The sequence below is a fragment of the Lasioglossum baleicum genome, chromosome 13 (assembly GCF_051020765.1).
Source record: "Lasioglossum baleicum chromosome 13, iyLasBale1, whole genome shotgun sequence".
Taxonomy (NCBI): Eukaryota; Metazoa; Arthropoda; class Insecta; order Hymenoptera; family Halictidae; genus Lasioglossum; species Lasioglossum baleicum.
In genome coordinates, this window is record NC_134941.1 from 7,493,296 (window position 1) to 7,515,220 (window position 21,925).

A 21,925-nucleotide genomic window follows, 5' to 3' on the forward strand; every position below is an offset into this window, starting at 1 on the left:
GAGCGGAGAGCGGAGCCGTTCCAGTCGTCCCTTTGCCACGGAGTAGCACAGTTCGTGGATACTATTTCTCAATCGTTTACATATTCTAAACGTGTATCTCCGATATCTGGAATAGGCAAGGCCATGGCAGCCAAACAACGTGTTTGTATTATTGGATCTGGAAACTGGTATGCTAAATATCAATATTTCTATTTTCCATAACCGAAAACGTCATATCCCCGTCACAGAATTAGCTAATCTTGTTAAAATAGCCAATACTGCGATTGATTTCCACGTGCTGCATATAAAACCAGCCCGAAATGTCAGGGACTTAAAATTCTTCCTCTATTCATCATTCTTACAAAAAGTACTTCCTTATTTATGTAAAGCCCATAAGTAAGATGTTTTTCTTTCTCAAAAGTTACATTTATAAACAACTGTCACAGTTTTTATTACAGTGCCAAATTTCTTAAAGTAATTTCATCGCTAAATTTACAAATATTAGCGATTACAGAAATAATAATATCAGCAGCTATCAATCATAAATCTACCGTGTGCGTTTTAGATTACATTGCAACTTATTGTTTTAAGTAAGTAGATGGTTGTTTGTAAGGATTCGATGAAAATCGCACGTTGTATATACATAATTAAGTTACATGAAGAAGCTCATAAAGCATATTTTCAAAGAAATATTCCATTGATATTTTTTTAGCTGTATAACAATTTGTACAGATAATAAAGTTTTGTCAAGGCCTTTTAATGAAGTTGTTCAGTCCATAATGCAATTTCTTTCGTATACGTTCTCCAGGGGTTCGGCTATCGCGAAGATAGTTGGAACAAATGCTAGCACACAAAGCATTTTTGAAGACACCGTAACGATGTATGTGTACGAAGAAATTATCAACGGAAAAAAACTAACCGAAATTATCAACGAGACACACGAAAACGTGAAGTATCTTCCAGGCCACCAATTGCCACCTAACGTGGTAAGTGTATAGTGATTCCATTTTACATTTTCTAACAAAATTTAATTTTCATAATTCGTCACATATTTATAATTGCCTTGAACACGCGGTTTAATCATTTGCAGTGATTAAATTTTTCTTGTTTATACCTTTTAATCGAAAGTATAAAATTTAAATATTTTTACTTGAAACTTGAAAATGTCGTGAGGCTTCATTAATTTATGCTGAATGATCTCATGATATTGACATTAAGTATATGACCTTTCATACCATGTCGCATGATCGCAATATACGAAATTATTTATATAGTTATAAGTAAATGTAGTAAATATGTATACAGCCGGGCTAAGTTATTGCAACGCTTGTACTAAAATATTTATTTATTATTTCAACATATCCGTCGCCATAGATTTGTACGAATAAGATAATACGATGGGTTTGACATATTATTTCTTTACATTCCAATATAAAGAAAAACTATTTTCATTGAAATAAACAAGTCAGACATTTTCAAATACTTGCGTGTGTCTCTTGCTTTGAATGGGTAGTGTATACTTCCTATTTAAGTATGAATACAAGCCTAATTCACGTTTACATAACTCTCATGACTCGTGAGATAAGAAATGTGTATGTATAATTTATCTATACGTGTGTACACACACACATGTACGCATGCATCTACACTTTATCTGCTTCAATTCTTTCCATCGCTATAACCTTACAACGAATTTTTCTTTAGACTCGAAAATTGAAGAAATAATTTTGTAACTGAAGAAAATAGAATAAAACCGTTTTATACTTGTACAATTCCATTTTCTTCATTCTCACGAAGCTCGTGTTGATACTTCGTTCGAAAGCGAACAAACATGTTTTTCAGCTTCGTGCTGAATTATCTTTAATAAACATGTGCATGATGCACACAATGCTTATACATAATTACCGAATTTTTGATACCAATGACTTTCACACTGCAAAACCTTGACCGCGACCAAGGCGGCTGAGGTTATATTGATTAAACTCTGGACGCTTTATAGCTACCGTATATTTTCACAGCCTTCAATCACAATATCCAAATACGAGATTTTACAATTTTGTCTCAATACCCCCCCCCCCCCCCCCCATTTAAACAAATTCGAGCGATGTGACTAAAATCACTTTTCACTAATATACAATTCATCACATCATTTTGAGGTTGAATTAATTGTATTATTATGGAAATGCTAATGCAGCAAAAAGTATTTGTTGGAAAGAATATAAATAATACAATACCACACAAAGCATTTATACAAACTGAAATCAGCCCCATTTTAAAAATTTGAATTCAAACAAGTTCAGTGTTGTCTTCAGATACATATAATTGGTTAAAGAAAAGAATAAAATTGAAAAATGTGGTTTTATTGAAGTTGTAACTAATTCACCTGTATATAGTCTTTCCATGTATGGACAAGCAACAGAAATATTTAGGTATACTCATTCATGTATAATGTATATTTTAATGGAAAATAGAAACCTGGGCAATTAAATTTTCAAGATTTTAGAGAAATATAAAAGTTAAATAGTTTTTATTACTTTCAACAACAAATTCAACAAATGAATTGGCACAGCAAAGATATATAATTTAGAATTTTTAAACAATGCGCTAAAATGTATTCTAAAAATAATGATCACATGTGAGAAAAATTTGAGTATACAGTCTTGGAGATAACTCAAGAATCTTTTCTCTTCAGTATAGCTTGGGAGGAAAGAAAGAACATATCTTAGGATTGAAAATAGTCTGTTATGCAACTGGTAGAATCCCCCGCAATCGGGTAACTGACTTTGATTGAACAATTGCCTTGGCATCCACTTTCTCATCCTGCCCCTTACAAAATGAATAAATTACACATTTAATTCCCTTGTAAGTCCTTGCCTATTTTAATATGTGCAATTATTGTCCTCTTTCAGAGATTTCTAAAGGATAATTATTATTATTATGACCACAAACCGTAAACGGCATTGCAACTATTTATAATTACAATTTCATTTTTCACATCAAAATTTTTATAAATCAATCGACAATAACAAAAGCAAGAAAAGAGTAATTTGCATAATTAAGAATTTTAATCTATGGAAGATAATGGTCAGATATTTACACTTTGATCTCTTGAGATAAACAATTTTTCAAAATATTTTTAAGATCTAATCTTTCACACAAGATAAAAGATATGATCGTATAACATAAATAAGTGGTGTTTGATGGCATGATAAGAAGCATTTATCGGTTTTATTAAAGGTTTATTGTGTAATCCCATACAATAAATAGTTACATACTTTTCTGAGTACTTCCCGTAGATACCATCCATGTGTTTTTCCAATAGTGAACTTTTTTCTGTTTTCCTGATTAAAGTTTATGATCATAAGTTTTACTGAATTCTATTTAGTTTTTCTACATCATAGAATGTGGTATAGGATTAGTTTACAGCCCTATTAGCATTAGTAATTATGAAACAACGTGAATATTTAATGATCAATAAGAGGAAGAAACAAGGTATTTTTTGTTACCTAAACCTATTATCTATCCTAAACCTGTTTCCCATACACTACACTACAGCATGTGTTGTTTCATGCCATTTTAATATTGAACTATCATTTTACGTATAATTACACTTCTGCAGTACATATATATTAAAATGAATATATTATTTTCTAGGTGGCTGTTCCAGATGTAGTAGAGGCTGCAAAAGATGCTGACATTCTAATCTTCGTAATCCCACATCAATTCATTCAAAGAATATGTAAAACACTATTAGGAAAAATTAAGCCTACAGCAGTTGGTCTCTCTTTGATAAAGGTATGAATTTAGCCTATTTAGTATAATTGAACGTCCAGGACTAAACATATACTGATACTATAACAAACACATACTGATATAATATAATGGTAACATGTATTCTATCAATGGTATGTTAACGCAATGAAGACATAAAGAACATATTGTTGTAAGCAAAATATTGAATATTTTAACGACATCAAGAATAGTCGGGATTCAGAAATTTTATATTATTTTAAAGTACTAAAAATTGTCTGTTCTCAATAGAACTCTTATTCAAACAATATACACAATAATTACTCACACAGTTTTACATAACTATACAATTCCTTACAGGGCTTCGACAAAAAGGAGGGAGGTGGAATTGAACTGATTTCCCATATAATTGCAAGAGAACTGAACATTCCAATGGCAGTTTTAATGGGGGCGAACTTGGCTGCAGAAGTAGCTGAAGAGATGTTCTGCGAGACAACAATAGGTAATGAATAATCTATTTATAGCCTGTATTCAAGAGACTCCCCTGCATTCTAACAACTGTTTATGTTAGAACTGATAAAGAAGTCTGTACCGTATCAAAGTAGCATCAAAGACGAGTAAGAGCTCAGGAGCTGAAAACATTAGAACAAGCGGCGTGGTATCAATCGATGCCGATTTTTTAAATTTCATTTACGATTCTCTTTATCTCGAGGCTTAATTCAAATGGTTAAAGCCGTCCTCCTATTAATTTACGACTCCGCTTATCTCAAGGCTCAGTTCGAGTTGACAAAGCCGTCTCCAAGATGTTAAATCAGAATAGTCTTCGTTTGATTTACATAAATTGGCGTTACCAGATTGGCTAACAATTGGCCTCAGTTATGCATTAAAAGTCATTTTAATTATGCCTGTGAGTCAAAGCATAAGTTAAATTCTGTTCTAAAGGAGATAGTTACACATGCATACTTTCAACTTCTTCATTTTAATTAGTCGTATGTTACAACATGCTGAATGTGCACCATAAAAAGCGCATTTATTGACTCGTGCACGAAGCGCAGTCTACGTCATCTCTGTTAACTCTGTTTAATGAAACTAGAGCTTTTAATTATATATGTGTGAAAATATATTATTCATTATATCTCATTTTCAGGTTGCAAAGACAAGAGTATGGCGCTTACATTAAGAGATTTAATACAAACATCGTACTTCAGAGTTGTGGTCGTTGAGGATGTTGATTCAGTTGAATGCTGCGGAGCATTAAAGGTAATTATTTTGCGTTAATCGATAAATTGATTTAAAAATGTAAATCGCTTTTTCCAAAAATTCCTGAAAATAAATCGTGTTTAGATTTGAACTGTGCATTAATGTTTCTGTATCGAACTGTTAACAGAATATAGTTGCCTGTGGTGCTGGTTTTATTGATGGTCTAGGATTAGGTGATAATACAAAAGCTGCCGTCATCAGATTGGGGCTTATGGAAATGATTAAATTCGTCGACATCTTTTTCCCTGGTGGAAAACTGACGACTTTCTTTGAAAGTTGTGGTGTAGCAGATCTTATTACAACATGTTATGGTGGGCGTAATCGCAAAGTTTCGGAAGCATTTGCTAAAACTGGCAAGGTTAGATCAATAAATAATAAATCTAAAGTCTACTCACACTATTATTGGCAATTGGCAAGTAGAACGTGCGTGTAAAATACAAATTTGATGTTTACAGACAATTGCTGAATTGGAACAGGAAATGTTAAACGGCCAGAAATTGCAAGGTCCCTTCACTGCCGAAGAGGTGAATTACATGTTAAAACTGAAAAACATGGAAAACAGGTTCCCCCTTTTCACATCTATACACCGGATTTGTATTGGTGAGATTAAACCACAGGATCTAATTGAATGCATACGCAACCATCCAGAACACATGTAAGCTTAATTGTCTCCACTAAACTAATGGTGGATTATTTCAAATGTCTGACCTCTATCTGAATATGATATAGGCTGATAGTTATTTCATTTGACGTATTGTACAATTTAATTTTCAAATTAGATTCCAAATATGTTTGTGCCATAATTCATAGAAAAAGGAACGTTGAGCATATCAACAAAAGAATGTTATGTAAATACGTGATACGTATTAAAATTAATTTATTGTGACTGCGATACACGTGCAAGGTATAAGCTTTACGTTTGTAATTTGTTACAAAATTCAGTATTTTAGTGAGCAATTTTAAAAGAAAACCTTTGTCTGACGTTACAGTAATAATTATTTAAACCATGGTCCCGGTTATGCTAATATTGCTGTTTTACCTTCATTCAATACGAGAAAGTCGAGTAGAGCTGTATGTAGTCACTAAAATAATTAAGAATTAATATGTATGATATGTAAAAACGTGTACATACGTGTAAAAAAAAATCATTAGTCATTATGCTGTGTACAAGAAGAATAGATAATATATTTTTGTGACGAACTCGGTTATTGCATTTATTATGTACAAGACGAAACATGAGTTATTTCTATCAGTAAAGTATTTCATATATGTACGTTCACAAATGATTTTTGGCGGCAAAATGAGGAAAACATGGAAACCGCTTTATATATCATGAACAACTTTTTCTTATAGATATACCTATGTGTAAAAACCAAATGATCCAGAAGAATATGTTTCAGTATAATCTGTACTGTCTATTAATCGTATGTTTTACTGATACAAATAAGTGTTTTAAATGGTAAAAATGTTTTAAATGTCTTATTTTGCATGAATATCTGTTGCTCTTGTGCTTTGTGGGGTGTATGAAATTTCAACAAATTCAAATGTATAAAAATATGAGAAGCAGCTTCTTCAAATACTATATATACAGATGATGTATAAAAATGCCTTCCATTAAACACATAACAAATTAGATGTGTAACATATCCAATGATTGTATTTTTACAATATGTGACTTCTTTTGCGTATTTCAACAAGCAAATTAGTAAATATAATATTACGGAATCAGAAGAAGAAGGAAAAGGAAGGAGGACCATGGTAATTAATCAATTTTATGATCAATTTATCATTAATTTCTCTGATCATTTACTAATCTAATTGAAATGTGTGTTATTCATTTGTGTCTTTTTATTCAGTCCTTCGCATTGTGGTCCATTTTATCATTTTAATTATATGTATATCATAAAATGCATAGAAAAAATATTTTCAATACACCCTTATAGCAACACTAGTTTCTTCAAACTAATAAAATTATATTTAGAACACTACTGTACATGTAGTAAAACGTTAGTACCTACAATGAAATGTTAGAGATACTATTATAAAAGCACAATATGCGCTACTATATATTTTAATGAAAATTTTATCAGACATGCTTATACAACATATAAAGATTTATCGAACAAACTTGTATCAGCGTGATTTTGTTGGTTACTGTAGATTTTATGTACAAAAAAAAATGAGTTATTTAGCCACCTGTTAAATTGTAGATTATTGTAAATTGTTATTTTATGGAATCGAAGTTATCCCAAACAATGTAATATGAAAGTTAAATATACGGCTGTTATTTATTATTTTACTTTTGTATAGTTTAGAGTCACATTTGCCCTTATTCCAAAACCAACACTAATATTTATGTGAAAAATCGTGATTATATGTACTGCCAGAACATCTTGTTGTCAGTTTCGAGTGTACGATAGAACAACACTCTTCCCAATGTATGTAAAACGTAATCTATGTTTACGGGTGTAACAATAATATACATGATGTTCGGCTGTACCGTTTGTTGCGATAAACAGATGTCTATTTTTAATTGTATTCGCTTATTTAGGGACGATGACGTTAACGCATCAATGCTGCAACTACCTGCACCGAAATGCCATCTGTGAAGATTATGCTAGAGGACACGGAAGAGGGATGATATGCGCGTATTAATGTCTAAAAACTTTTTATAGATTTATATAATTATTTTTGAAGTGTGATAGATGTTTAAAAATACGACATATTCATGCCAATTTTTATACGATACTAGAGATAACAATTGAGTCTCTTCTTCTTAGTCTCGAAAAGCTGTTCGGTTTTCATACTTTCAGTATGTTTGAATGTATGAACATAATGTATAATTGGTCCGATTTTTTTTATAGTCGCTAAAGTTCAGGAGAAATTATACTTTAACATAAATATATATATATATATATATTTCAAGTAGATTTCACGTCTGTAAAAGTACATAACAATTCTGGTCATATGAAGGATTATCATCTTTACATTTTCTTAGAAAATGAATGTGATCTATCTATATTAATTGAAAGATATTTGTACATATACCTATTTGTAATTATTTCTTATAATTTTATACATTTTTAAAAATACATTTGTTTCTTGAATGCATTGTACGACCCTTTATTTACTATCACTTTTATATTCGGTGAAGTATTATTGTTAATGACGATGCGGAAGGGGTGGTTTAATTCATTGAATATGGTATAAATGATAAATTCAAGGTTAACGTATTGCATTGAAATCTTTACAATATGTCAAATGTATTATCAAACTGTTGCTAATTTTAACATTCAACCTGGCCACGGTTTGCGATTGCGTTCATGTTGGCCTTGGTCCACAGCAGCGTACGCCAACCGTTAGAAAATAATTTGTGATCATCGCTAAGGTCAAAGAAGGCTGAAGTTGGTTTGTAAGTTAATCGGTCAGTCAGTCAATCGTACATCGGCGCCCGAAATTAAACGAATTGTAACATTGGCCTACGTTAAGTGCTTCACCTCCTTTCGATTTCGTGAACATTAAATTTCTGTGATATCCTAAATTCTCTGCAGAATGGCTGACCCAGCGAAGAAAAGAATATGCATTGTTGGAAGTGGCAATTGGTATACACATTTTTCTTTTTAAATAATACGTACATTAATTAAAATACTTGTACACATTCATCGGATACTACTCTCGATAAAGTCCAATAAAAATTTTCAATATTCTTTGATGCACGAGACGCACTACAGTAATGAATTCTGCATTTAAAAATCTATCAAATTTCATATGAGAATATCTTCGATTTGACCTTATTTTAAAATAATGAACTAACGTTAAACACGATAGTCAACCATTTTCTTTCTCGAACATCCCCTTGGAGATTTATAAGATAAAATTTAGTGTACGCTTTTTTATTATATAACTAATTCATTACTGCAGTACTTATCAGTTTTTTAACCCTGTTAATATTAAATTTATAATATTGAATTTTTTATATTTTTCAATGGAGACAAAACAGATAATTTTCGAAAAGAAAGTTCATCTTCATGTTCATAAACTTTGAACAAAAGGCATTTACAGCTACATTAACTTTTATATTATAGGGGTTCAGCTATCGCCAAAATTGTAGGCGCCAATGTTACAAAATTTAATAATAAATTTGAAACACGTGTCACAATGTACGTTTACGAGGAAATTGTTAATAGCCAAAAACTTACGGAAATTATAAACACGATGCATGAAAACGTCAAATATCTTCCTGGCCACAAACTGCCAGAAAATATTGTGAGTTTCCCTTATTTTTATAAACTATTAATATCTATTTATATATTATTAACACTCATTTTATCGGAGTTTTCTTGTTCGAACGTCTTTTGTAGATCATGTTTGAGGTATTTTAAACTCAAGAGTAATACATATTGAGTATTATATAACATATGATACCAATATAAGTTTATTTTCGCTGAATAAGTTAAAAATATCCTTTCTATTTCTCTCTTTTAACCACGCTACTTTTGTAATTAATTTTTCCTTTCAGCATATGTTAAGGGTAGTTTTCTGTTCCGTTCATAAATGACAACTGTCAAATTGTATTTCGAAAGTTATTAACACAGTGATCGCGATGCTTTGACGAGATGCCGCTAAAAATTGGCCAATCAGTGATTCAAATACACCTATCATGCGAAATATAACAGGGGATGTATCATTTATATATTATCCTCATATACAATAATGTGGGTCACCACGTGACGACTTCGATTCAGGAATTTGTGAGTCACATTTGGCTCAAGAATCCGTTTGTTACGGGCCATGAACCTCACAGTTTATTCCCCTATCAGTACAGTGATAGGTATAAATGTATAAATCGTTCGAACACACGATCTAATTGATATTAGAAGGTATTATAACAATATTTTTTAATTCTTCTGATGGTTAATCCATGCTGAAGAAATGAAAACAACCCTCAAAGCGAGGGATAAAAAATCTATACAAATTGAATATTTCCGAAACTATTAGGCGTAGATAAAAAATTCAAATTACAATTTGTGCGTCTTTCAGTGGCGAATCTTTTAGACTACACAGATTTTTAAAAAAATTAATTAAAAATTATAATATGTTCTCGAACAATTCATTTGAAAATATCAAAAGTGCACCATCTACCTATTTAGATAAAAAATACTGTTATATTCAATATATTACTCACATTTCGTTAATGCTGATCCTCTTTGACTACGTCCATAAATTTATCCAATTACTTCAAAATAATTATAATATTTAGAACTAATTTTATTAGTTGTTCCTATGTGCTTCTGAACTTATTTATGGATGCTCATATACCCATACATTTAAGAAGATGAATAAATTAGGTTTTATCTACGCCATCCTTTATCGAAAACACGATAAGATTAACAATCAATCGACAACAACGAACGATTGTAACGATTAATTCAGCTTTAGTTGTTAAACATCAATTAATAGGCACTTAAAGCAGTACATACTGTACAATGTCTTCAAGTATTCAATGACTTAACACATCCAGAACTGGATTTACTGTTTGATTCGGTCATGAGATAAAATGAAATCGAAAATAACACTTTAAGAGTCGACAACGATTGATATCGCAGCGTTTGATTTGATGTCTTTAGCTCCTGAGTTCGCGATTTTCACGCGCGCTGTCTTTATATATCTTCACGCTAGCATGATGCATGCGGCATCATCATCCGCGCGTCTGCATTTCGTCATATTAATCTATAACAATGTGTCTATTATGTTCTACTTACAGTGGGCCAAAAAAGCATTGACACATTAAATTTATTTTTTTTGATAATTACGTTTGAAAAGGCAGCATCTTGCTACGACTTCATTTTTCTAATATTTTATCGTACATGGAAATGTTCTAGTGCCTCAGATAACGTGAATTATTTACTGTTAAAAAGAAAATGTGGGAAAAAACGAAAAATCTTGTGATTAAGAAGGAAGTACTGATATAATGCATAAATTTCAGGTTGCCGTTCCCGATGTCGTTGAAGCTGCAAAAGATGCGGATATCCTAATATTTGTAATACCTCACCAATTTATACCAACATTGTGTGCAACGTTGCTAGGCAAAATTAAACCAACAGCTGTTGGTTTGTCATTAATTAAGGTACACAGTCCTAAAGGAATTTTAAATTAAGAATATTTAAATGAATTTGATGTAATAAACGTATTTTAATTTGTGCTAAGGGTTTTGATCGAGGAGATGGAACAAACATCGAATTGATCTCCAAAATTGTTGAGAAGCACTTAAGAATTCAATGCTATGTTTTAATGGGTGCTAATTTAGCCAATGAAGTTGCAGAAGAGAAATTCTGCGAAACTACCATCGGTAATTAATATTTTTCTATTGAATAGAATTACCTTGTGTATTTATCTATTGAAAGATTTCGAATTACTTTCATATGTAACACATGTTATCTTAAATGTTTTAGGTTGCAAAGATAAACGACTAGCCCCATTATTAAGAGACCTAATTCAAACACCCAATTTCAGAGTAGTAGTTGTTGAAGACTGCGAAGCCGTCGAAGTGTGCGGAGCATTGAAGGTAAATTAAAAAATATTGTTAAAACGGAGTTTCATGAATTTTACAAACGTATTGCGATTGTGATTTCAGAACATTGTGGCTTGCGCAGCTGGTTTCGTAGATGGTATGGGTCTAGGAGACAACACGAAAGCAGCCGTGATCAGATTAGGATTGATGGAGATGGTAAAGTTTGTCGACACTTTCTACAGTGGTTCGAAACTATCAACATTCTTTGAAAGTTGTGGTGTAGCAGATTTAATCACTACCTGCTACGGCGGCAGAAATCGCAGAGTATGCGAGCAATATGTAAAAACTGGCAAAGTATGAAACGTTTTACTTCGTGTATATTTTTGTCTCGTAGTTAAAAAGTGGTACTAAAGTACTTGATATTAATGAAATTATTTTCCAGACAATTAAAACACTCGAAGACGAACTTTTGGGTGGACAAAAATTACAAGGCCCGGCCACAGCCGATGAAGTTCATGGAATGTTAAAGAGTCGTAATTTATTAGAGAAATTCCCATTGTTTACTGCGGTACACCGTATCTGCACAGATCAAATAAGACCAGCAGATTTACTTGACCAAATCCGTAACCATCCTGAGCATGTGTTAGTATATAATTTACTCTGTTGTTTAAAATGAATCGTTCTCCGAATAACGTGAAATAATTGATGTCATCTTAGGTTTAAACCAACAACATTATACATGTACTAACCACTACGCCTACAGTCAGTGGCAATAATGTGGAAATCGCATAACTTTTCAGAAATTGGTCCAAAGGACTTGAATTTTTTTAAGATGTTAGACCGGCTAGTTCGCTAGAGAATAAGTAAACAGAAATTTATTACGATTGCAATTGGTAGGAATTATACAAAATTTTTAAAAATGATGTTTTGTCAACTGTTTTATCTGGGCCTGTAACGGTAATTTAAAAAATGCGTTTTATAGATTTCGGTAACTTATATACGCATACTGAAAATTTCATCGAAATCAGTCAACATTGCAATGAGCTACAAACGTTTAAAGATGATTACGTAAGAGCGAAATGCCCTGGCAAATTTTCAGTATGCATATAAGTTACCGAAATCTATAAAACGCATTTTTTAAATTACTGTTACAGGCCCAGATAAAAAAATTAACAAAACATCATTTTTTTAAATTTTGTATAATTCCTACCAATTGCAATCGTAATAAATTTCTGTTTACTTATTCTCTAGCGAACTAGCCGGTCTAACATCTTAAAAAAATTCAAGTCCTTTGGACCAATTTCTAAAAAGTTATGCGATTTTTAAGGGTGTCCACTTATTATTGCCGCTAACTGTACATTATAAGTTCAAGTAACATTGAAACTGTTACAACGAATTAAAAATCCCATGTATATCGGGACAACTGTCTTGAGGATTTGAAGTATTTTTATATGCTCTCATTAATCATCAGTAACACAAGTAACATCGGAAGTACGAAATGTAAGTCACGATTATGCTTTCATAAAAATGACTATACTTTTTAAATATCATTGTGGCTAAGGTATGTTCATCTTAAAGATATATGTATTATTTCAATTCTTTCAACTATATATTTATATGTTCTTTCAGGATGAAAGTAGCAGGTGTTGAAGAATCATAATTGAAAGTTCAAGATCGCCTAATATGCAACTATTTTCATATTACCTTCGATGTTAGAAATATTATATATATTCAACTACGAGAAACATCAATTGAATTGACATTACTGATTTAAATAAACTCGTAATAATTTATTATTCATTCGAATAACAGTAAATAGTTCTTCTCGAATATAAATGTATAATTGTACTATGAAATATCCAATAAAAAGTTAAGCACGAGTCTCAAGTTAATGTTTCATTTCTATTGTAATAATCTTAAATAATCTCTCTTTCACAGCTTATAAGAATCAGCTATTAAATAATATTTCATTATTTTTTCGACTTATCTGTATCTTTCTTTAAGTTACAATTACCACTAGGAGAGAGTTCCTCACAATCCTTGAAAGCTACATTGTCCACCATCTCTGTATCTTTTGTGATTCGAAGTGCTGAAATGATAAAAATCATTATAAAATACTATTCTACTATTCTACTATACTTCTATTTTAAAATTATTACCAAATACTCCTGGCTTTTTTTCAACCGCCTGTATTACAGCTGTCCTCAATTCATGTTCCACTTCTAAGGCAAATTTGTTTAACTGAAATAATACTAGTATTACAATAATTCTGTAAGACTATGCATATAATTTGATTACATGAACATGAAGTGACATGATAATAGCCAAGATTAATTAACTTAGGGAATCGAACTGAATAATTCAAAATTATTTTTAGAAAACTGAATGAAAATACAATAATTACGATAATTCTAATACAGTTTTATATTAAAAAACTCAGAGCATATTATTTCTTAACGATACGTAACAGTTAGAACTTATGTTTAAGTCCAAAGACTCAGTTATCATTCTTGTTTATAAGATATTAATGAATGTTTGGAAATGTGACAATTATAAAATATGTAGAGGAATATATATGTATAAGTGAAATTTGTTCAAACAGTATACTAAAGAAATACTAATGAAATAAAATTATTAAATAAATTTTACCTCTTCGATAGCTGCTGAGTTTGTAACATTCTTATATTTCTTATATTCCTCATTTATCTTGTTCCTTACAACTGAATGACATGTATTAAAATATTGATAATCTTACTTGTATAACCAAATGGTAATCATCTATAATTTTACCTGTTAATGCATGTTCGTCCCCTTGAAAGGTATTCATTCGGGTTTGATGTAGTAGTTTAAACGTACGCAGTACCTGAAAAAAGTAATTCTTGAATTAATTAAACTAATAAAAATTAATTAAACTTAAAAAGTAACAGTTAAACATTCCTTAACACTAGGTTTATGGGACCCATCAGAATGATGGGTTCTAATATTCTTAATTTGTGATTGTTAACACTAAACCTACCACTGCCAGTCAAACGACCAGTTTTATATTTTTCATTTCACAATTATTGAAATTATTAAGTCGCTTACATGGAAATTGTTTCGATCGATTTCTTTAACCAAGCACATATTGTAATAAAAAAGAAATCTAAATAAATAGAGTCATGTCATTTTTATAAGCTAAAACATTTTCATCGCTTTTAGTGTTCGGTAGGGATGCTTCTCTGAGGAATTATTGTAAAAATGGCCAAAATAATGTGAAACAGTTATTTCTAAGACCTCCGTAAACCTATGTATGTAGTGTTAAAATGATAATTTTACACTGTGTGAAAACACATGTATTTATCCAAAAGGAAACCCTAACCAAAATGAAGTAGTGCTATTATTTCTTACGAAATTATATAGTGTACATGTATTTTAGCTGCGAATAAGCCACCAGAAATACAAAAACTTAACAATTTTCAGTCAACAAACTTGTTGAACAAGTTTAATAATACAAAACCATAATACTCACTTGCCGACGCAGATTGTCTCCCATTTTTCTCCTTTCTTGGAACGATTCCTGAGAAACTGACAAGTCTTATTTATTTAATACATAGTTGGGTTATAAAACGTTTATGAACACTATAACTATCACTACGTTCTACTGAAGTATCTACAAAACAGTATGATATAATCATGGTGAGCTCTTATTGTTAGATGCAAGTTATATTTATACAAGTGAAGCTTCTATCAAAATCATTGAGATTCGCGTTTTCAAATTGATGGCTGTGTGTACACCACGTGACCACGTGTACACCACAAATGTACATATATCATGAAATACCAGAAGTGTAAGTTCTATAGAAAAATGTCATATTCGTAATTCAAACGCGCAAATCGTGCACTATGAACATAACTTCAGAAAACTACTAAATTACAATCAATTGTGATTTAGCGAAACAGGTAGTAAAAAGGTAAGAGAAAGTGTGTATTTGATTTTTGAAAATAAATTGCATTTCAATTATTGATACGAAAAATATAATAAAGTTGGAGATGCGTTCACATAATTTTTTAAATTTCCGCCATTGCTTATTTAATACTGGTACCTCTCGACAGAGGATGCTCATGTTTCGATAACATACCATATCGAATAAGCCCAGTGCTGCCAGATGGTTGTGAGATCGCAACCAGGTACTCTCCTACTTTTCCCCTTCCACTATCCTATTCCATCGCTTTAGGATTGAGTGGGGCAAATGGGAGACACGTTGCGCGTGCGCGACGGGGATTGAGTAGGGGCAAATGGGGGACACGTTGCGCGTGCGCGATGGGGACGGGGACGCACACACACGCAACGATGACAGATGAGATGATATGACATTTCGCAGGTTTTAGGTTATTGCCGCGTATCGTATCGAACTCATGTACATATACGTACTTAATGAAATTAATAATATGAATCGATCTAAATAGACATTGTAAACATTCTTTATTATAAATAAAATGAATTGTGTGAGTTTCAGTCGTGAAGCGAAGTATGAAGTATGAATTTTCACACTGTGGATTTTGAAACTACCTTTTTCAATGCATATATTCGAAAGTTTGGTATTGGGATTATTGGGAAGGCGAAACGAATTGTAGAATTGAATACTGAATATAATAAATATATTATACATAATAATATACACCAGCTCGGTTGGTTGAGCGCGTTAGGTATTCAAGTGTAGACGTACTTGTACATAATAGTATACAATAAAATACAATATGATATAAATATACACATACACACACACACACACGTAATAATCAAACTAATATTCAACATGTATCACTCTCACTGCTGCTATTTTCGGTTTCGTCAGGGAGCAAGATCCCATCTAATTCGGAAGGTACTTCTTTGCTGTGGTACATGTCAGAATTAAAATATTCCAACACATTGTCCGGTACATTGTAGCTGCATGCATCAACGTTCTTTGACTTTAAATATAATTTAATTCTAGTTATAGCGGAAAGCATCTGCGTACCTAAGCAATTTCTTTTTAAATTTTTCATGTCCGTGATTATTGAAAAATACCTTTCCACATCTGCATTGGAATGCGGTAGTGATAGGCATATAAATGCTAGTTTTGCAAGTTCGCCATACATTAATTCACCTGAACAATCTTTTAAATTTCTTACGGTGCTCCAAAATGCTATAACATCTAATTTTTTAAACTGTTCTTTTTGTTCATATGTTGAACCCGCAGACAATGTGAACCATTGGTCAATTGCTATTTCAGCTGTCACTTTGGATGGAAAATGTTCTGCAATGATATCGATTTGACCTACGTGTTTACTGTGATCTAATGCTACGTTTGGATCTAAAAAATTCAATGCATTTACAAACTTGTCGTTAACCGGAAGTCTTTTGATGGACTCTTTGTACGCAGTTTTATAAAATTGTTGAATATTTGTATAGAATTGTGTGACTTCCTCGGGCTGACTTTCTCTTAAATCATCTATCAAATTGGTTGCTGCTGCCCCAATATAAATTTCATTTAACGGCAATAATATCGTTGTATCTTCTACATTTAATTTGTCCAGATTATTATCCACCGAAAACTCCGGTTTAACGATATCATTGCAGAACATTTTCCATCCAAAGTGACAGCTGAAATAGCAATTGACCAATGGTTCACATTGTCTGCGGGTTCAACATATGAACAAAAAGAACAGTTTAAAAAATTAGATGTTATAGCATTTTGGAGCACCGTAAGAAATTTAAAAGATTGTTCAGGTGAATTAATGTATGGCGAACTTGCAAAACTAGCATTTATATGCCTATCACTACCGCATTCCAATGCAGATGTGGAAAGGTATTTTTCAATAATCACGGACATGAAAAATTTAAAAAGAAATTGCTTAGGTACGCAGATGCTTTCCGCTATAACTAGAATTAAATTATATTTAAAGTCAAAGAACGTTGATGCATGCAGCTACAATGTACCGGACAATGTGTTGGAATATTTTAATTCTGACATGTACCACAGCAAAGAAGTACCTTCCGAATTAGATGGGATCTTGCTCCCTGACGAAACCGAAAATAGCAGCAGTGAGAGTGATACATGTTGAATATTAGTTTGATTATTACGTGTGTGTGTGTGTGTATGTGTATATTTATATCATATTGTATTTTATTGTATACTATTATGTACAAGTACGTCTACACTTGAATACCTAACGCGCTCAACCAACCGAGCTGGTGTATATTATTATGTATAATATATTTATTATATTCAGTATTCAATTCTACAATTCGTTTCGCCTTCCCAATAATCCCAATACCAAATTTTCGAATATATGCATTGAAAAAGGTAGTTTCAAAATCCACAGTGTGAAAATTCATACTTCATACTTCGCTTCACGACTGAAACTCCCACAATTCATTTTATTTATAATAAAGAATGTTTACAATGTCTATTTAGATCGATTCATATTATTAATTTCATTAAGTACGTATATGTACATGAGTTCGATACGATACGCGGCAATAACCTAAAACCTGCGAAATGTCATATCATCTCATCTGTCATCGTTGCGTGTGTGTGCGTCCCCGTCCCCATCGCGCACGCGCAACGTGTCCCCCATTTGCCCCTACTCAATCCCCGTCGCGCACGCGCAACGTGTCACTTACTCTGGTGGTCGTCGGAGAGGGGGTACCTAAAATCGGCGTGATTCCCCTCATCTGGCAGCACTGAATAAGCCTATCCTGAGTATGACGTATAACCATAGGTGTATATACAGGATAATTCTGGATAATTCTAAAAGAATTCTAATCAGGAAAATAAAAATCACCCTGTATATGATATGAAACACAACAAATTTTTTAATTATAAATGTTTAGTCTGCTAATTTATTATAATATGGATTTTAGACAAATAATTTCACTAAGCTGTGATTTACACCTTTAAATACACATTATAATTATGGATAAAAAGTATCCGTTGAATACGATTTCCTTTAAATACATAAGTAAAAGCAGAGAGGATACTCTCTGGTAAAAGTACTTCGTTCGAAATAAATTCCAAATTACGAATAAAATATAAAATTTTAAATGTTATAAAAACTTTTAAGATAACTACTTTTAAAATAAAATTTTACTTGAATAACTTTAAAATTAATTTACTAATTAAGAACTGTTTAATCTCTTTAATATAATATAATGTATATACCGCACAAAATCATTTGTAAAATTGTGAAAGCTACAAAGAGAGACTTGATATATTTAATATAATTCTATTTTGATTTTTATCGATATATATAAGTATGGGTTTATAATTGAGATATTACTACTTTTAAAAACACATTTAAAATTAATAGCGAGAGCCTGAAATAAGTTGAAAGAAAGCTCTTTAGTTTTTGGAGAAAAAGTGAATAAGGAAACACCCTTGGGCGTAAAATCTGTTGATTAAATACGTAGAAATTATTGTATGCTGACGATTGAAAAATATATACGATTGTCTTTTAAATTAAACATATCAAGTTTTACGAGAACAAGAAACAGAAATCAAGAAAGAATTATTGTAGTAGAACTATTACAAACATTTGTACTTTGCCTATATCTCGTGTCACATAATTGTATTCTGTCTATAATTTCTTAACTGAATTTACGTAAAAATAAACATGAATTTTGATATGCATATTAAAAATGAAATTGTGTAATGTGCACTGTAGCTTTAAATTTTAATCAATTCTATGTAACATATCATAGTGAAAAAAAACATGTATTCATAATATTTATTATATCAAAGTGGTATCTTAAATAGTATTCAATTACAAACCGATCAACTTTGTCATTTGTCTATTATATTCTTGTAATGAACTTCCTTCTTTGATTGACATGCTTACATGTTCCTAAATACATATCATGTGAAATGATTTCCTTTTTTTTTTTAACAAATATTTGGAGATGTTTTGGTTTATACAGTCATTTTTAATGGTAAGTTTTTTATAAAAAGTAATCAGCCTGAGGTTTTTTACTGGGTATTCCTCGACTTTCCTGGGGTGCTGCTTCAAATATCGTGAAATCTCGTTGCAGATGTTCATTTAATTCTAATATTGCGGCTACATTTCCACATCTGTGAAAAGAAATTTCATAAAATTATTGAGCAATTTAATAATAAGTTAAAGTTGATTGAATTTTACATAACAAGACAATTTGTATCAATTCAATAATATACGAAGATATATCCAATTTTCATAATCAATTCTACTAAAAAGTCATTGTTAAATTTGGTATGTTACTTAAAGGTTTAAAAAGCAGGTATACCTGTAACAATAATTAGGTGCAGACCAAACAGTCAAAACAGTTTCATTAAAATGCCATTTATATCCTTCCATAACTAACTGATGTGCTCTACATATCATATCAATATCATTTGCAGAATTAAACTGTGCTACTACATCACTTCCGAAAAGGTAGCCAGCTCCACGGGGTGAAACTCCCCAACCCTGTGTGTCTTCAGGATCTGACCAAAGTAAATCACACATTGGTCCATCATGTGGAACCTATAAAAGTTTAGTTTATTTCATAATTATTAACATAAATTCAACTACAAGTTATTGTCAGACTCAATATGGGATCATGAAGAACTCTAAAGCGTTAAAATAAAAATCACTATGTGTACCACTTACTTCTTGTTTTCTATCTATAGTCCTTATCTGATCAAGTGTTTGAATACTTGGTGACAATCCCCCATGAACACAAAATATTTTTCCATCAATTATAGCAGACAGAGATAAATAATCAAATATTTCAGTACACCATCTCCAAACTGAATTGGTACCATATTTACGTAAACATTCATCATAAAAACCATAAACCTGTGTAATTTGTCGAGATTCGTGATTTCCTCTAATCAATGTGATCCTATCAGGATAACGAACCTGTAATTAGTGTTGTATTAACAGCTATGTTCATGATAATTTATTCTTTATTCATATTCATTATTTTATGGAGGTTCTAAAGTCTTTTCAAGTATTCTTGTTTTTTTCTTTACTTTTAATGCCAAAAGAAGGAGGAATGTTTCGACGCTGTAGAAACCTCTGTCAACAAAATCACCCATGAACAAATAATTTGTTTCTGGCACATCTCCACCAACTTTAAATAATTCTTTCAAATCGTAAAATTGACCATGAATATCTCCGCACACCTAGAAAGAAATTTGTATTTTTGTAGATATTGATTACAATGTATCTTCTTCCTTTGAACTAAACATACCGTAACTGGAGAATCAACTCTTTGTACATTACTTTCTTCGATAAGAATTTCTCTTGCTTTTGCACAAAGAGCTTTAACTTCAACTTCTTTAATAATTTCACATTTTTTTAGCTGTTCTATTTGCCGATCCAAATCACTGGACTCAGCCATCTTAGAAGGTATCTTTTCTAAAAATTGCATTTATTAATGAAATGTTATAAAACGTCCAATTTTGCGAACGAATACCTACAAACTAGGATTCTAAATATTCCTATGTGTTCTAAATAATGAAATTAACAGATGTGATCAAATTTTTGTTACATATACCGATAAGCATACTGATAAAACATAGTGATGAAAAAATTGTTAAATTATTTCAATATAACAACAGTTACAAATAATGATATTTAAAACACTTCCAACTTATTAAAGTAATACAATTTTAAGTACAATGAAATAAACTACAAGATAAGTAAAGCAGGTTTAATAATTACGAAAAGTTGAATATAAATGTATGTAAAAGTTTAATTATTTTTAGGACCGTTTTAGAATCCGTTCCACACAAATTCAATTAAAAATATTGTTTTGCGATAATTACATATCAAAGAACTGTACTGCTTAATCAATACAACATTTTTATTGCACGTAAATAGATATACTCGGATGAAGATACACAAGCTATTTTATCATAATATAAAATAGTAGATAACAATTTAATGAACTGCTAACCTAAATAACTGTACAATATACAAATAAATAATGCGTATACGGAAAAAGATGAACGTACCTGATCGTATAAAGAAACCAAGAGTTAGTTCACTCAGTAAATAAAACGCATCTAAATAATACACGTATAATTAAAATTCTCTTCGTTTATTTCATATATGTATGTATATATTAAAACATTGGTGATTGGATACGATAATAAAAAAAATTAGTTTCAACAAACGTTGAACATCACCGTGTAACTGACATTACACCAAGGAAGCCGAGAATAAAATCGAGTAAGCCAGCATAGATTGAGGTAAATTGAGAAACGAAATTTAACCGAATTTATCGTTGTCGTTCTATATAGATTACATGCGTGCAACGTGCTACGGCATTGAATATGCGCCTTAATACTCCTTTGAAAATGGGCGCGAAACATATTAAACATATTGGGTTGGAAAGAAAATTCGTAGCGAAGTTACCTCGAAAATGGCAAAAAGTAATAG

General features: G+C 31.4%; 4 protein-coding genes across 8 annotated transcripts; 2 read left to right on the top strand and 2 right to left on the bottom strand.

The window, feature by feature from the left end:
- Positions 1–31: 31 nt before the first annotated feature.
- Positions 32–7,682, top strand: Gpdh1 (Glycerol-3-phosphate dehydrogenase 1). 2 transcript variants are annotated; one of them, XM_076437415.1, is made up of 8 exons: positions 32–167; positions 788–965; positions 3,634–3,774; positions 4,090–4,231; positions 4,877–4,989; positions 5,117–5,347; positions 5,445–5,644; positions 7,541–7,682. In XM_076437415.1, the coding sequence occupies exons 1-8, from the start codon at positions 124–126 to the stop codon at positions 7,596–7,598; spliced, it is 1,107 nt and encodes a 368-aa protein (XP_076293530.1). In that variant the 5' UTR covers positions 32–123; the 3' UTR covers positions 7,599–7,682. The 2 variants fall into 2 exon arrangements, with proteins under 2 accessions (XP_076293530.1, XP_076293531.1); XM_076437416.1 differs by lacking the exon at positions 7,541–7,682 and adding an exon at positions 6,343–7,283.
- On the bottom strand, positions 7,126–15,309 carry LOC143215345 (complex III assembly factor LYRM7). Of its 3 annotated transcripts, XM_076437423.1 has the most exons (6): positions 15,009–15,309; positions 14,291–14,363; positions 14,150–14,220; positions 13,660–13,741; positions 13,515–13,589; positions 7,126–10,719 (listed from the first exon to the last, which is right to left on the bottom strand). In XM_076437423.1, exons 1-6 carry the CDS (start codon positions 15,030–15,032, stop codon positions 10,715–10,717), a joined length of 330 nt encoding a protein of 109 aa, XP_076293538.1. In that variant the 5' UTR covers positions 15,033–15,309; the 3' UTR covers positions 7,126–10,714. The 3 variants fall into 3 exon arrangements, with proteins under 3 accessions (XP_076293538.1, XP_076293537.1, XP_076293539.1); XM_076437422.1 differs by lacking the exon at positions 7,126–10,719 and having other exon boundaries at positions 13,387–13,589; positions 15,009–15,304; XM_076437424.1 differs by lacking the exons at positions 7,126–10,719; positions 15,009–15,309 and adding an exon at positions 14,517–14,820 and having other exon boundaries at positions 13,387–13,589.
- Positions 8,450–13,381, top strand: LOC143215341 (glycerol-3-phosphate dehydrogenase [NAD(+)], cytoplasmic). Of its 2 annotated transcripts, XR_013010353.1 has the most exons (9): positions 8,450–8,591; positions 9,075–9,255; positions 10,976–11,116; positions 11,197–11,338; positions 11,442–11,554; positions 11,624–11,854; positions 11,943–12,142; positions 12,218–13,000; positions 13,130–13,381. XR_013010353.1 is itself a non-coding variant. In XM_076437417.1 (8 exons), exons 1-8 carry the CDS (start codon positions 8,542–8,544, stop codon positions 13,158–13,160), a joined length of 1,089 nt encoding a protein of 362 aa, XP_076293532.1. In that variant the 5' UTR covers positions 8,450–8,541; the 3' UTR covers positions 13,161–13,381. The 2 variants fall into 2 exon arrangements, 1 of the variants encoding a protein (XP_076293532.1); XM_076437417.1 differs by lacking the exon at positions 12,218–13,000.
- A 3,926-nt stretch (positions 15,310–19,235) lies between the features above and the next one.
- On the bottom strand, positions 19,236–21,713 carry Pp4-19c (protein phosphatase 19C). The gene is made up of 6 exons (XM_076437420.1): positions 21,499–21,713; positions 20,733–20,899; positions 20,512–20,664; positions 20,147–20,398; positions 19,782–20,020; positions 19,236–19,590 (listed from the first exon to the last, which is right to left on the bottom strand). The coding sequence occupies exons 2-6, from the start codon at positions 20,880–20,882 to the stop codon at positions 19,461–19,463; spliced, it is 924 nt and encodes a 307-aa protein (XP_076293535.1). The 5' UTR covers positions 20,883–20,899; positions 21,499–21,713; the 3' UTR covers positions 19,236–19,460.
- Between the last annotated feature and the right edge of the window lie 212 nt (positions 21,714–21,925).